The sequence below is a fragment of the Drosophila simulans genome, chromosome 2R, assembly GCF_016746395.2.
Source record: "Drosophila simulans strain w501 chromosome 2R, Prin_Dsim_3.1, whole genome shotgun sequence".
NCBI lineage: Eukaryota > Metazoa > Arthropoda > Insecta > Diptera > Drosophilidae > Drosophila > Drosophila simulans.
In genome coordinates, this window is record NC_052521.2 from 5,886,373 (window position 1) to 5,898,648 (window position 12,276).

At 41.5% G+C, this 12,276-nt stretch overlaps 1 protein-coding gene across 3 annotated transcripts in view; it reads right to left on the reverse strand.

Moving 5' to 3' along the window:
• The window catches only part of LOC6739352 (metabotropic glutamate receptor 2), an 82,537-nt gene that overhangs the window by 37,005 nt on the left and 33,256 nt on the right, over positions 1-12,276 (reverse strand). For 2 of the 3 annotated variants that reach the window (XM_016172141.3, XM_016172140.3), the window contains exon 2: positions 7,431-9,024. In XM_016172141.3, the coding sequence (XP_016026502.1) occupies positions 7,431-8,703 (1,273 nt within the window). In that variant the 5' untranslated portion in view covers positions 8,704-9,024. Of the gene's footprint in view, positions 1-2,617; positions 3,013-7,430; positions 9,025-12,276 lie in introns of those variants that run through there. The other variant, XM_016172143.3, reaches the window with a different exon arrangement.

A 12,276-nucleotide genomic window follows, 5' to 3' on the forward strand; every position in this document is an offset into this window, starting at 1 on the left:
TATGGCAGCTGATTCTCTCGTCAGCTGCATAGTTTTCGTATGCATATTTCTAAATAGGACTTTAAGCTAACTTTAATATATTAAAACTCAGACTGGCAACCTTTTAGCCGGACTCCAGCGAGCTGCACTGTCGAAAAATCTCAGCCCGCGATTCGAAAATGACTCTACTTTGGTTACACCACTGGGTAACATTTTCGTGAGCAGATGAACTGCGACGGAATGGATGGAACATGCAGCCGACATTCAATATGCATTTCTTTTAGTGTGCTGTACGCTGTACGCAAACTTTTTTCTTCCTTCTGAGGGCAATGTAGCAAATTCCCTTGGCGAACTTACACTCTAGCACTTGCCACGCCCTCCCGTTGGCAGCATTGGAACTGAAACTTTTTGCAGTTGCTTAACTTTACGCGCAAGTTATAGTTTAGCACAGTTGCGCCATTTCCGCTTCCGCCGGATGCGATGCAAGCCGACAACCAAACAACCCGACAAGCGGAGCACCCGAGTTCCGCGAAAACATTTGACGCAGGGCCGCCGTGGCGTTTTTCTATTTGATTTTCTAATTATTTTACTCATGAGAATTAATGGCCGGCCACGGGGGCAACAGGTCGAGCGCAAGTAGTAGCAGGAGCACAGTCAAAGTGTATTTACGTTTCCGCCTTTATGGCTCTGTCGGGCCATAAATAAATTAATAGAAAAGTGCCCGCTTGCATGCTCATTAGGAGACACTAATTCGTTTTAATTATTGAGCATACGCCCCGTTGAACGGCAGCATGATTATTTATGTTGACATCTCCGCAGCATTCATACAAAAAGCATGTAGTCCCGCCTTCAGTTCCCCGAATTTGTTTGCTAATTAGCTGCTTTCTCTGCTTGCCAGTGGCTCACAACCACGTCACTCACTGCTCATTAGTTGCAATCTCGCCATCCTCAGTGCAGTGCCGAGCATGTAAAAGTGAATTAATTACCATCCGTCTTCGCTTTTTGTATATTATGCTTGAAAATATCTTAAAGATTATTTATCAAAAGCATTAAAACGCAATTAGTCAAATGAAAGAGCGCCACGGTCTCGTTTAGTGCTGTGAAAGTGAAAAGCTTGCAACTTTAAACTGCACCATTAAATATCACATTTCGTCCTGTCGCTCCTATACTCCTTTAATTCGACCTGCTTCCTGTGCCGACAGATCTCTGTGGAGGCGACAAAACTGCTGAAACGACCGACGACAGCAGCAAAGGTAAATAAAGGTAATGGAAAGGCTGGGATTTCGCCAGACAAGTTTATTAATTGCCCTATTTTGCAATTAAACAAAGGCCAGGTCGAAACAAAGCGGACGTTAGCCAAAAATTGGTCAGCAACTACGAAGGAAAGACGACAAAACCCAGACTTCGGCTTGGGCATTCATCACAGCTACGTGACCGAGGCCTAGAAGCTCCCAGCATTCCGGCGACCGGGTCCCAAAACTATCATTAAAAGCCGACATGCCCTGAAGAATGAAACTGGCAGAGACTTTGGCAATTATCGCTGGCCCATGGCATTTTTCTAATACGCTTAAGGGGTGACAGGAAGGTCAGAAATAAACGAACATAAAATTACAAAATGTCAGCAAGTCGGGCTGGGAAATGGAATATCCTGTGGCTGCAGGACTGCGCCAACTGACAATCAGCTCACACACCTGCTTGCTTATTTTGTGCTAAAAATTATGGGACCATTTCCTTTTTCGTCACTCCAATTCCCTCTTATCTGCCAACGAGCTGCCGGCAGTCTGTGATTTTTGCATAATTTCGCAATTACACCTAAATACTGCTAATTGCTGTAGCCTGGCAGCAAAGTTTATCCGAACACCTGGGCCGCACACACGGCGTATGTGTGATAATTCGTTCGAGATACTCTGTCGACGGACGTTTCTCAAATGAATAAATCCGAAAGAATGGCAACTGTAGCATCCACTGAGCTTTAATTCAATTTTCCACAGATTTTCGGTCTGGCACTTTATTTAAAGGCATGACAACGCATCACTCCCCTGCTGCTCACTTTAATTAAAATGCTTCAACTTCAGATTCGCCGGTCAAACTTTTCCTATTTTAGACCTTAAAACGAATTGCTGTGCCAATTCCCAACAACTTATAATTAAGGTAAAAAAAATGTAGCTAAGTACCAACTTTGACCAACTTTCTGTGTTCAGATTTATTTCCCAGTGTCCGGCCGAATTTACTTTTCCCCCAAAAATAATTTAGAAGTTGTATTAATTAATATTTGTTTGGTCCTTTTTTTTGCTGCCAGGCCGAACCAAAAGTCTACAGCCCAACAGAAAAAGGAAAGGTTAACCAAAGTCTGACCTGCACAGACTTCGTGTTTATATTTTGATAATGAAATTAGTTTCGGCCTTCCTTAAGATTTATCTTTTTGCCTGGCGAGACGTCTCGAGATTTATTAAGCTGTGGCAGTAGCAACTTAATTCTGAAGGACTCAAAGCCAGTGGTTACACTTAATTTGAAATAGGGTTTTCGATCTGTTTGGCTTAGATTTGTTTGCTTAGATTTGGTAATATTGCTTTCATTTGCTGCGACATTCATTGGCCAGATTCAACTGCACATTTACGGCTTTTGCTTTAGTTCTTACCATACACTTTAAGTTTATTTGATATTAAAGTTCAACTCTAGCAGAAATTTAGACAAATCTAATATGAATTTACACCATTTTTCATTTGCATATTTTAGAACCTTGGGCTTCTGTCACTCTTTTATATATTGTTAATTCGGAATTATGGTAATTTATTTATTTAAAGGGAATCAAGTTGTTTTGTTTAAGCTTCGTTGAATTTGATTTAGTTGTATATTTGTTTGTCACGTATTCACGACATCCTCGACACATCCACTTCATACGTGCTTTATCCCCCGACGCTAGTTTATAGTGTTCCGCCCGATAAGGATTGGGAATCGGGCCAGGTTAGCCACCGCGGACGTGTGCGCTGTTAAAGGACCGGCGTGGAACTGAACTTCCACTGATATCAGGCAGGATGGCAGGAGCCGTGTTCTAAAATAAGGACACGACCGGGTTGTGCTAAAACCGTAGGACAGAAATGAGACTTCGTGCATTTGCTCGGGTCTCTTCGCACTCGTAGTAGAATTTATGAATGGAACAAACACTTGTTAGCATGCGCCTGGGGGTGGCGGTGGGGGATGGCCGCAAGAGATGTCCTGCCAAATCGTCCACCCCCTCAACCCCCTCGAACTATGCATTCTGACTGTTCGTCGTTTACGGCCGACAACTATTGCCCTTTCATGGAATCGCTGCTTATGCCGATGTTTGCTTTTCCCGCCATTGTGCGACTGGCTTAGTAGCATTCCGGAAAATTGATTTCTGCACAGGCGAGCTGGCATTGCATAAAAAATAATTGCGAATGCATAATAGACTTAAAAACACCAGAACGAGCAATTAATTGCTAATTACATTTGTGGGACCGGATATAAAACAATAGTTTATTTAGGAACAAGTAAAGAGCCTCTGAATACATTAATTACAATATTTAATCATTCAACAATCAAAAAAAATAGAAGTCTTTTAAAAAATCATGGTCATCATCTAGAAGTGCAGCCTTACAAAATACAAACTCACTGTGCAGAAGATACACAACGTAGCCAATGGCATCTGCAGGACAATCTGAAATTGCCATTGCAGCAGAGGACAAAATGCTTACGTCGGCCCACGTTTAGACCCTTTCAAAATGGAGTTGGAGCTTCTCAAAATGAAAGAGATTGAGAATGATTAGACTCTTTCATAATGTAACTGGAACTTCTCAAGATGAAAGAGATTGAGAAAGCGACCACTCAAGAAGCCATGCCAATTTGAATGTATAGAACAATATGTAGGTATTTTGAGCATAAGTACGTAGGAAGTTCAGGCGAAAGTTAAGGAAATTGGCTTTCTGCCTTACAGTAGGAAGCACTACTTAGAATTTCAACTGCTTTTCATAACTGAATTCTCTTCTTTATTTAAATTGCCACATTTTTACTAGTTACTTAATACCTTAATACCAGTTACACGTAGAGTACAATAAATAAATCTATTCGGAAATAAAGCTTTTGTATCTAAGTCGATGTTGCCCAAAGTCAGTAGCTTTACTGTTAATTAGCGTAGTATCTTTACCTGATAGTCGGGAAACAGTACAAATGCTTTCTTTTTTGTTAAAAGATCTTATTATTGAGAAATTGTTGACTGTGAGAAGATATATCTTTAAAAAAAAAAGTAAACTATGAAAAAACTTCTTATAAAAATGTTAATGACGTTAAAATGTAAATTAACTGGCATTAAATTGAGTATCAGTAATTATGTCTTTTAAACCCATGCATAAAAGTGGGCACTCGCGAATAGTGCAGAAAAAGTAGATTTGACCAGAATAACACACAAATACTAAACACACTGGAACAACTGCATCTTGATTATAAATCAAATTTCGGGGACCCGTGAATGTGAATCAGTACAACTATAAAGCTTATATATATATTAGCATTCGAAAATTTGTTAAGACAAAGGTTCTGCCTTGCATGCCACAGACACTCCAATTAACCCCATAAAAACTCGAGTGAAAGCCCAGCCGAAATGGGAATGAACATAATTCCCCGCTTAGCCAGCTTAGAGGCACACAAATTAAACAGGCACAGGAAACTAGACAAAGCAAGCCAGAAATCCTGGTTAAAAGTCAAAACACACAGGCACGCACAAAGCCGCATATGTGCGAAAGTCTTAGGGAAGTCGGAAAAGATGGAAAAACGAAAAACGCAAAAAAGAGTGAAGACAAAAGAGAAAAGACGCCGAAATCTGCAATGGAAAAAATTTGAGGAAAATGCAATTGAATGTTTGGTGCTGCTGCCGCTTACGGTTCGGTTTTTTTTTTTTTAAACGTTTTGCATTAGAACCGTTTTTGCATTAGAAAAGCAGCCCTAATTAAATATAATTTACAATTCGGCGGCGGTTATAACTTTCCAAAAAAAAGGCCGTAGAGCAAAAGGCAGTTTGTAATTTATAATTTATTTACAATTGAAATTGTATTATCCAGTGATCGCATGGTTTTAAAATCCACGTGTTACCAAGGTTACCATATCGGAAAAGCATAAAGACGCGATTTTTCGTGGAAAAGAAATAAAAAGGGCTCATTTTTTCTTTTCTTTCCCTTTTTCTCTTTTTTCGAAGAAGAAGAATAAGAAGCATGCACTTCCACGAAAAAAATTGCGAAGCAACCCGAAAAAAAAAAGACACACAAAGTTCGAATTCTACGCATTCCACACTATTGTAGTTACTGAGCTTTCATTGTCCCAAAAGTCCCTGGACCAGAACCATGCTTTGGATTTCAACCCGAGACTCAAACCACGCAAAAGCTAACAGACTGTTATACGGGACTAACATAGCTTCCACACGGAATCCTGTAGACCATGGAACTCAATAAATAGCACTCCTGACTTGTAATTTATAAATCGTTAATATATACATGCTTTAAAGGTTCTCATTCTCCGAACTTAAACGCTGCATTGTGGCCATTTTCCATAGCCGTAGTAAAATACTGAAATAAATACTTCAAGAATAAACAGAAGTGGTATTTGCGGGCAGCCAAGATATTAAACCACTGATTTTAGCAAAAATGCCCTAATATTTAATACAGCTTAACTTGGAACTTATTTTATTATTGTAGCTCATATGTTAGGTTTCGGGCAATAGGGGGGCTTACTTTTTAAATACAAATTTGGGGGACCATCAATAAAGTTTTAAACTTACAGTTAAAATAACATATATTCAGTGAGGCAGCTAATGGGCTTCAACTTGTTTCTTGTTTAAGTTAATATGTATGTAATACATATGTATGAGATGCAAAAATTATACTTCCTGTTATATTTACTTACTACTATTCGCTAAGGGAACTACCTTTTAAACAATTTGAAACTGCTTTGCGGTGTTGTGCCCCAAAGCGGTTCGGTAAACAGACAAAGTCAATACCAATGCCGGAAAAGTGGGCGGGCGACTGTGATGCAAGGCAACAATTGAATTCGATGGAACTTAAACATGGAATTTGCGTGTATATTGGCAAACGATTTGCACACAAACGAAAGATAACAACGATTCAATCGCTATTCAGTGGAAGTTGAAAGTGGTGTACAATGGTGGTCTTCAATACTTGTTGAAGGTAATAATGCTAATGACACGGCCATGCAAATGAACAAACCACGATTTCAATTTGTGGGAGGATTATTTGCTGTTCATTGTTTGCATTTTCCTGCAAAATGCCTTCCTGTGATATTTTCTATAGCACAAGAGTCCGTAATGAACAATGTGGAGTTGATGTCAAGGGCACAAGACCCGTAGAGAACTTATTAAACATGTACATGTAGAATAAGCAAATATTTAAATACATTTACACGGATTCTGAGATTCACATTTGGATTTCACACTCGTTCGTTTCAGACACTTACTACCCTTTGTAAATATTATTTTACATTTAAATTTCATTCACCACTTTTTTGTCTGGAGATTAAAACTTTAAAAAATCTGGCCACGGCATGGCTCGGTAGAACCACCCACAAGTTTTATTTACACCGGTGTCAAAATGCATAAATGTGTGATATATGTACTTTTTTCCAAGCAATCAAACAAACCCTTTTAAATCCTGCCTCACACGAGGCTTTCGTGGAAAAAATCAAAGAATGACGTATACAATAAATAAAGAGAAAGACTTAATTTGGTGTTGCAAACGAAACAAGTAACTATTTTTTAAAGCCATTCTCTACATTGCTGGTAAAAGAGCGGAGTTTAATCTTAATGGTATAATTAAAACGTTTCTGAGCTTTATCCGTATGGCTATTGCTATTTGGTTAGCCGCAATACTGTGGTATACCACCCTTAAAAACAACTTTTTCTTAATTTATGACCTGCCACACAAATCAAAATAAAAGCTGTAATTTGAAAGAAAAAATTGTTGCAACAGAAAAAGTTTAATAAATGGAAGGAAAAAGTTGTTTAGCCATAAATTGCCGAATAGCTTGAAGAAACATAAAATTCGGTTCTTGGTAAATTTGTCAAAAGGAAAAGGTTCCATCTAGCAATTTAAACTCATTTATTTTATAAACTTTAAACTCATTTTACAAAAAAATTTTACTTAATCAAAAACTGTTTTTTCATGGTAAAATTATTACACACAAATATCAGCGTCATTTGCATAAAATTATAAAGAACTATTTAATTGCAGATTCCAACGCCCACTTTACTATTTATATATTATTGTACTTCTCAGAAATATTTAATTGATTTCAGGAACGGCACTTTTAGCAAATTGTTTAGTACTCCGCTCATTAATTAGCAGCGTAAATATAAGTAAATATATTTTTCAAGCCCATTTCAGATTGAACTTAATTGGTGAAAGCGCCGAAAAGCGGGATGCACTTACCTTTAATAAAGTCGACAGCCATTTCCAGGCCGTAGGTGTCCTTGTCGCAATCGTCGAGCAGGTGGGCGCCCAGAGTGACGTTCGGCAGGAGCTGTTGCTTGTTCACCTGGTCCAAGGTGTACAGCATCGCCTCCAAGGCCTGGATGCCGCCCTGCGGCATTATGGGTCCGCAGGTGATGCTGTCCTCGCGCGAGTGGACCATCATCAGGCCGCCCAATATAACATCGCCCTCGAGCACAGCGGCGTGCTTAACCGGCCAGCCGGATGACGATGACGGGGACGGACTGTCCAGGGACTTGGCCAGTATCTGGGCCACATTCGCCGCACCGGATCCGAGTAACCGGGGCGTGGGCACCGCCTTGCCACCAATCCTGGTGGCCGTGCTCGCTAGTGCCGGCGATATGGTCGGTGCGGCTGGCGCTGCCACAATATTGGCAGTTGTCATTGTTGGCCACGCCTCTGTGGCATTTGCATAGCCATGGGTTAGTGCGGCGTGCTCATTGAATTTTATATCGTACCTCTGAACACTCTGGCCAATCTTATTGGTCTTGTCCGACTCGCCGCGCTTTGTTTTTGCTGGCAACATTTCTGTCGTGGGACTGGGCGTGGATGTGGCAGAGGGTGTTGCTGGTGTCTCGGCCTTGTTTGTTGTGCTAGGAATCACTGCTCTTTCAATTTGGTCTTCTATTGTTGCTGCTACATTTATCCGTGCCATTTGCCCCACTGCGGGGCGTGGGGGCAGCGTGTGTTGCTCACGAGTCGGCGATGTTGCTGCCGTGGCTTGAATTGCTGCAGTTATTGCTGCTGATGCTGCTGTTGCTGCTTCTGCTGCTACTGACACACCTGCTGCTCGTGGAGGTGCTGTTGTTGTCGAGTTTGCTTCTAAGGTTGCCGCACTTTTCATCCCCCTTGGTGCGCCTGGTCCCAACTGGTTTCCGGTTACCATTGTGGCGGCCATAAAGGAATCCAAAGTACGGAGCACAGCTGGGCGAGTGGAGGTAGCCGCTGTGTTCGCAGGTAATTGGTTTGCAGGTGTCACTTGCAACTTATCTGTCGCGCCGCCTGCCACCCCATATGCAGCTTTCGTCTGTAGCTCAATGGCTTTTATGGTTTTCTCAGCTAACAGTACAAGCGTTGAATTTAAATTGTCGCTTAATGCGGCGGGCGACCTTCCGTCATCAGTCGCCCCGGTTAATTGCTGGTCGGTCGCGCTGCCTGCCAGCAATTGTTGCTGCTGCAGCAGCAATATGAACGCGAGCAGCAGCGGCGGCATCGTTATTCCTGGTGCACTTCAGCTGCAGTGGGCGATCAGTGCGGCAAGGACTTTGACATAGACATCGACATGGACGTGGGCATCGAAAGCAGCAATCTAGCCTGGCAGCAGAGCCTGGAGGAGCAGTGCCAGCCAACGCATTTGCTTCGCGGTGCGAGCGGTTGGTTAAATTTCAATTAAGTCTCGACACGGCCCGAAAATTTGTCTGTCCAACACGCGTTTTAATTAAGTTTGACTCGCCGCGCTGAAATTGATGTGGCTGCTAATTTTCGCCCACTCCAGTCCAGAGCATTTTTATGGGCTGCCAACTTTGTTGCACAGCTGAAAAATAAAACGCAAGTGGAAACTCAAGTTAGCCAGGATATAAATAGGAAAGCACAACGACCAAAAACGGAAGGGAAGTGAATTATAAATGTTGGTAGTTAAGCCAGTTTAATGAGCAGTGAAAATATGCATAAAAATGGCCAAACATTTGTATTATTACAGCTGCGCACAGACGCTTTCGTTTTGGCTAAAGTTATCCTCTCAACGAGGAGATGTTGTTGAAAAGATAAACTATCTGATGCAAATCTTAAAGTATGTATAATGTAAAAACTAAAGAGATCGAGTGCTTTAAAGCTCCACATAGCGACTGTTTCATCAACATTTTATATAGATATTATTGCATTTTATTGCTAAGCAAATAAAAATGCGATTTATAAAGCTTTGGTTATAAAATTGTATATCAGTTATCCTTATCCGAAGTATAAGCTTGTTTCTTACTTTTCTACGAAAACGTAGGCAATAAATAGTCATGAATCCAAACTATTTTGCTGATTGGTTGGACACACAAAACAAACCCAATTAAATGGGTATTCATTTCTGAATCCAATAGCTTATTGAAAATTAAAATAATAATAGCTTTATACCATTGCCCCGATATATACGCATCGTGCGCATTCCAGTTTATATCTCCATTATTCACGTTTTGAGGAATGTCACTCCTCACTGCAGAAGGACCAATGCCTGTCAGTCCAAATTGATGAGATTAATTAAATTTTTGGGATGCAATTCAGGACTAAGATACTGTGCCCAACATTTTCATTAGTCGGGCCGCTCGTTAATTTATGGCCACGTTTCGGCAATATACGCCAGTCCACCCATCTTGTCTATTTTCACATGGCAGTTGACACTTATTTTGGGCCTTGTGACCGGATTCTCTCCGAATGGCGGGAAAATCCTGCAGCTATTTTTGTCGGCAAAGTCAACAAATTTGGGTGATATGCTAGAATATAAGAGCAGAGGCGTAAAAGGTTTTTCTGACCCAGCATGTTAGGCAGACTTGGCTTTAATAAATAGAGGATATTCAAGCTGCTGTTTCAAGTTTAAATGCCTACGGCTGAGTTTATCAACATTTCCTTGTTCCAATGAAGCATAAATGTGTAAAAATGGCTAAGCAAACATACCCCAAGGCCATTGCCAATTGGACCATAACTTAACGAGTAAATAAGTGCTTGGCAACCCACGAGTCCATCGAAAACCCATTACACGGCCTCATTAAGCGGCGACAAAATGGCTAATTGCTTTCGGCCCAGCTAGTGGATCCCTTTTGTCAAGCAGCCTGTTATTTAATTAGCCCCCTATAATTAACCCAAATACTTTGATTAGATTGCCAGCCCCTGCAACTAAGCATCCGGCTAAGCCCTAAGTTGGGACTCAAATATGATGGGTGGGTATTATTACTGGTCCATTCCTGGCAAGTGACATTTTGCGTAACCATTTTATTTCATTTTTTTCTATCTGTTCCAGCCGGATGTCCTTATTTGGTGACACAGGACAGGCAGCTTAATGCCTACGCACTTTCTGTTTGCTCACATTTGTGTGAAAAGAGCTTACTGGCAACTGTTTACATTTGCAATAGACTGGAAAGCAGGAACGCAAATGCTTAGGCCGTTTTAAAAGCATACTTTATTGAATTTATTATTTTGCTCGCTTAATCGCTCTGATTTGTAAGCAGAATTTGCAGACTCCGCAGGCGTGTAGCGAAATCTCATTTATTACAATTTTCCAAAGAATTTTCCGCCTCAAGCGCAGAAGCACTTTGACCCTCGTTCAGCCGCATCTTTGGGCCAAGTCTTTTATGTGGTGCATGAACACATGCAGATAACCATTCAGGTAATGGCCACGTTACACTTTCTGGCCATGATTTTTTATGCGCAAATTATGCACAAAGTTTAGCTGAGCGCAAGACCCGAAAAGGGCTGCGGGAAAATTCAAAATTAATGACCCCCCATCCTGTTCCTGTTCCTGCAGCCTAGTGGACCCATATAGTGGGCTCTCAATTTGAAATATTATTTATTAACCCGACCATAATGTCTGGCACGTGACGCGGCCGGCTGGATCGCCGGACTGGCGGCTGACCACTTAAAGCATGATTATCCATAATGAATATGCAATCCGACCCAAGCGCAAAAATTCGAGATTAAATATTAACAATGTGTGCGGCGCCATTTGTCAACACGCCTGCGGGTGTTGGTAAAATTTATAATGAGCTTATAAATCAGTCAGTCAATGGGCTGCTGCCACTTCACAAGAAGTACAATTAAATCTATTATTTGTGAGTGGCAGTCCCAGATCCTTTAAATAACTCCCATTGTCGGCATAACACACGAAAAAAGAGAAGCTCTTCAACGAATCCAGTATACTCTTTTATAAAGTAAGAATCCATAAAAGTCAAATAGTGTATTCCACGGGTAGCATTCAAAATTAGAAGTAAAATGTAATTTATTCCGCCGCACGCAATTTGGTCAACCTTTCTTCGCCGTGGCCCAAAAGTTTGCGAATATTTTTCCGTGCATCTTATTCGTATAATTTCATTTATTATCACTTTTATTGTTTTGCCAATTAAAAAGTTGGAACATTTATTTTCAGCGCTCTCACTTTGTCGTCTTGGCCGGCCAAGCGAGGCATAAAAAAATTCGACTGTAGAATTCGACTGTAAGAACAGAGACGACCGTGGAAAAGTTTTCGGCCAACTTTTAATTAGTGGCGTCCAACATGCATAAGCCAAAAACCTCCGTGGAGTGGCCAAATCTCCCGTGAGCGAATCCCAAGCGAAAGGGAAGCGAAAGCAGCAGCTGATTCTACATTCATGCCCGTCATCGCTGGCGTTTAGGACGTCTTTAAAGTTGGCCAGGTCAACAATGGCTTTGCGGCTGGCTCTACAAGTTGGCTTTAAAGGCACTCATCACATGACCATTTCATAGGTCCTGCTGTCGTCCGTTGTGACGCTAGTCAGAGAGCTTGGCAACGCTCCATGCAAATGTCTGCCAGTTATGGAGAACTCTTAACTCTTCACTCGCCCGTTTTTCAGTCAGGGCCAACGAAAATAGTGCTAAATTCAATGTGATTTTGTTCAAGTTTTCCAGTCGAAAAGTTTTCTGGTCAGCGGCGCCAATAAATGTGGCTCACGCGCCAGCACGCGCCATTGCTCGACCCCCTCCTGTGCCCATCGAATGTCCTTTGCCGGCAGGACTCTGGGCCAACAGATTGGCACGGCCATAAAGCTATGCCGGCGGCATTCCTCGCGGCTGT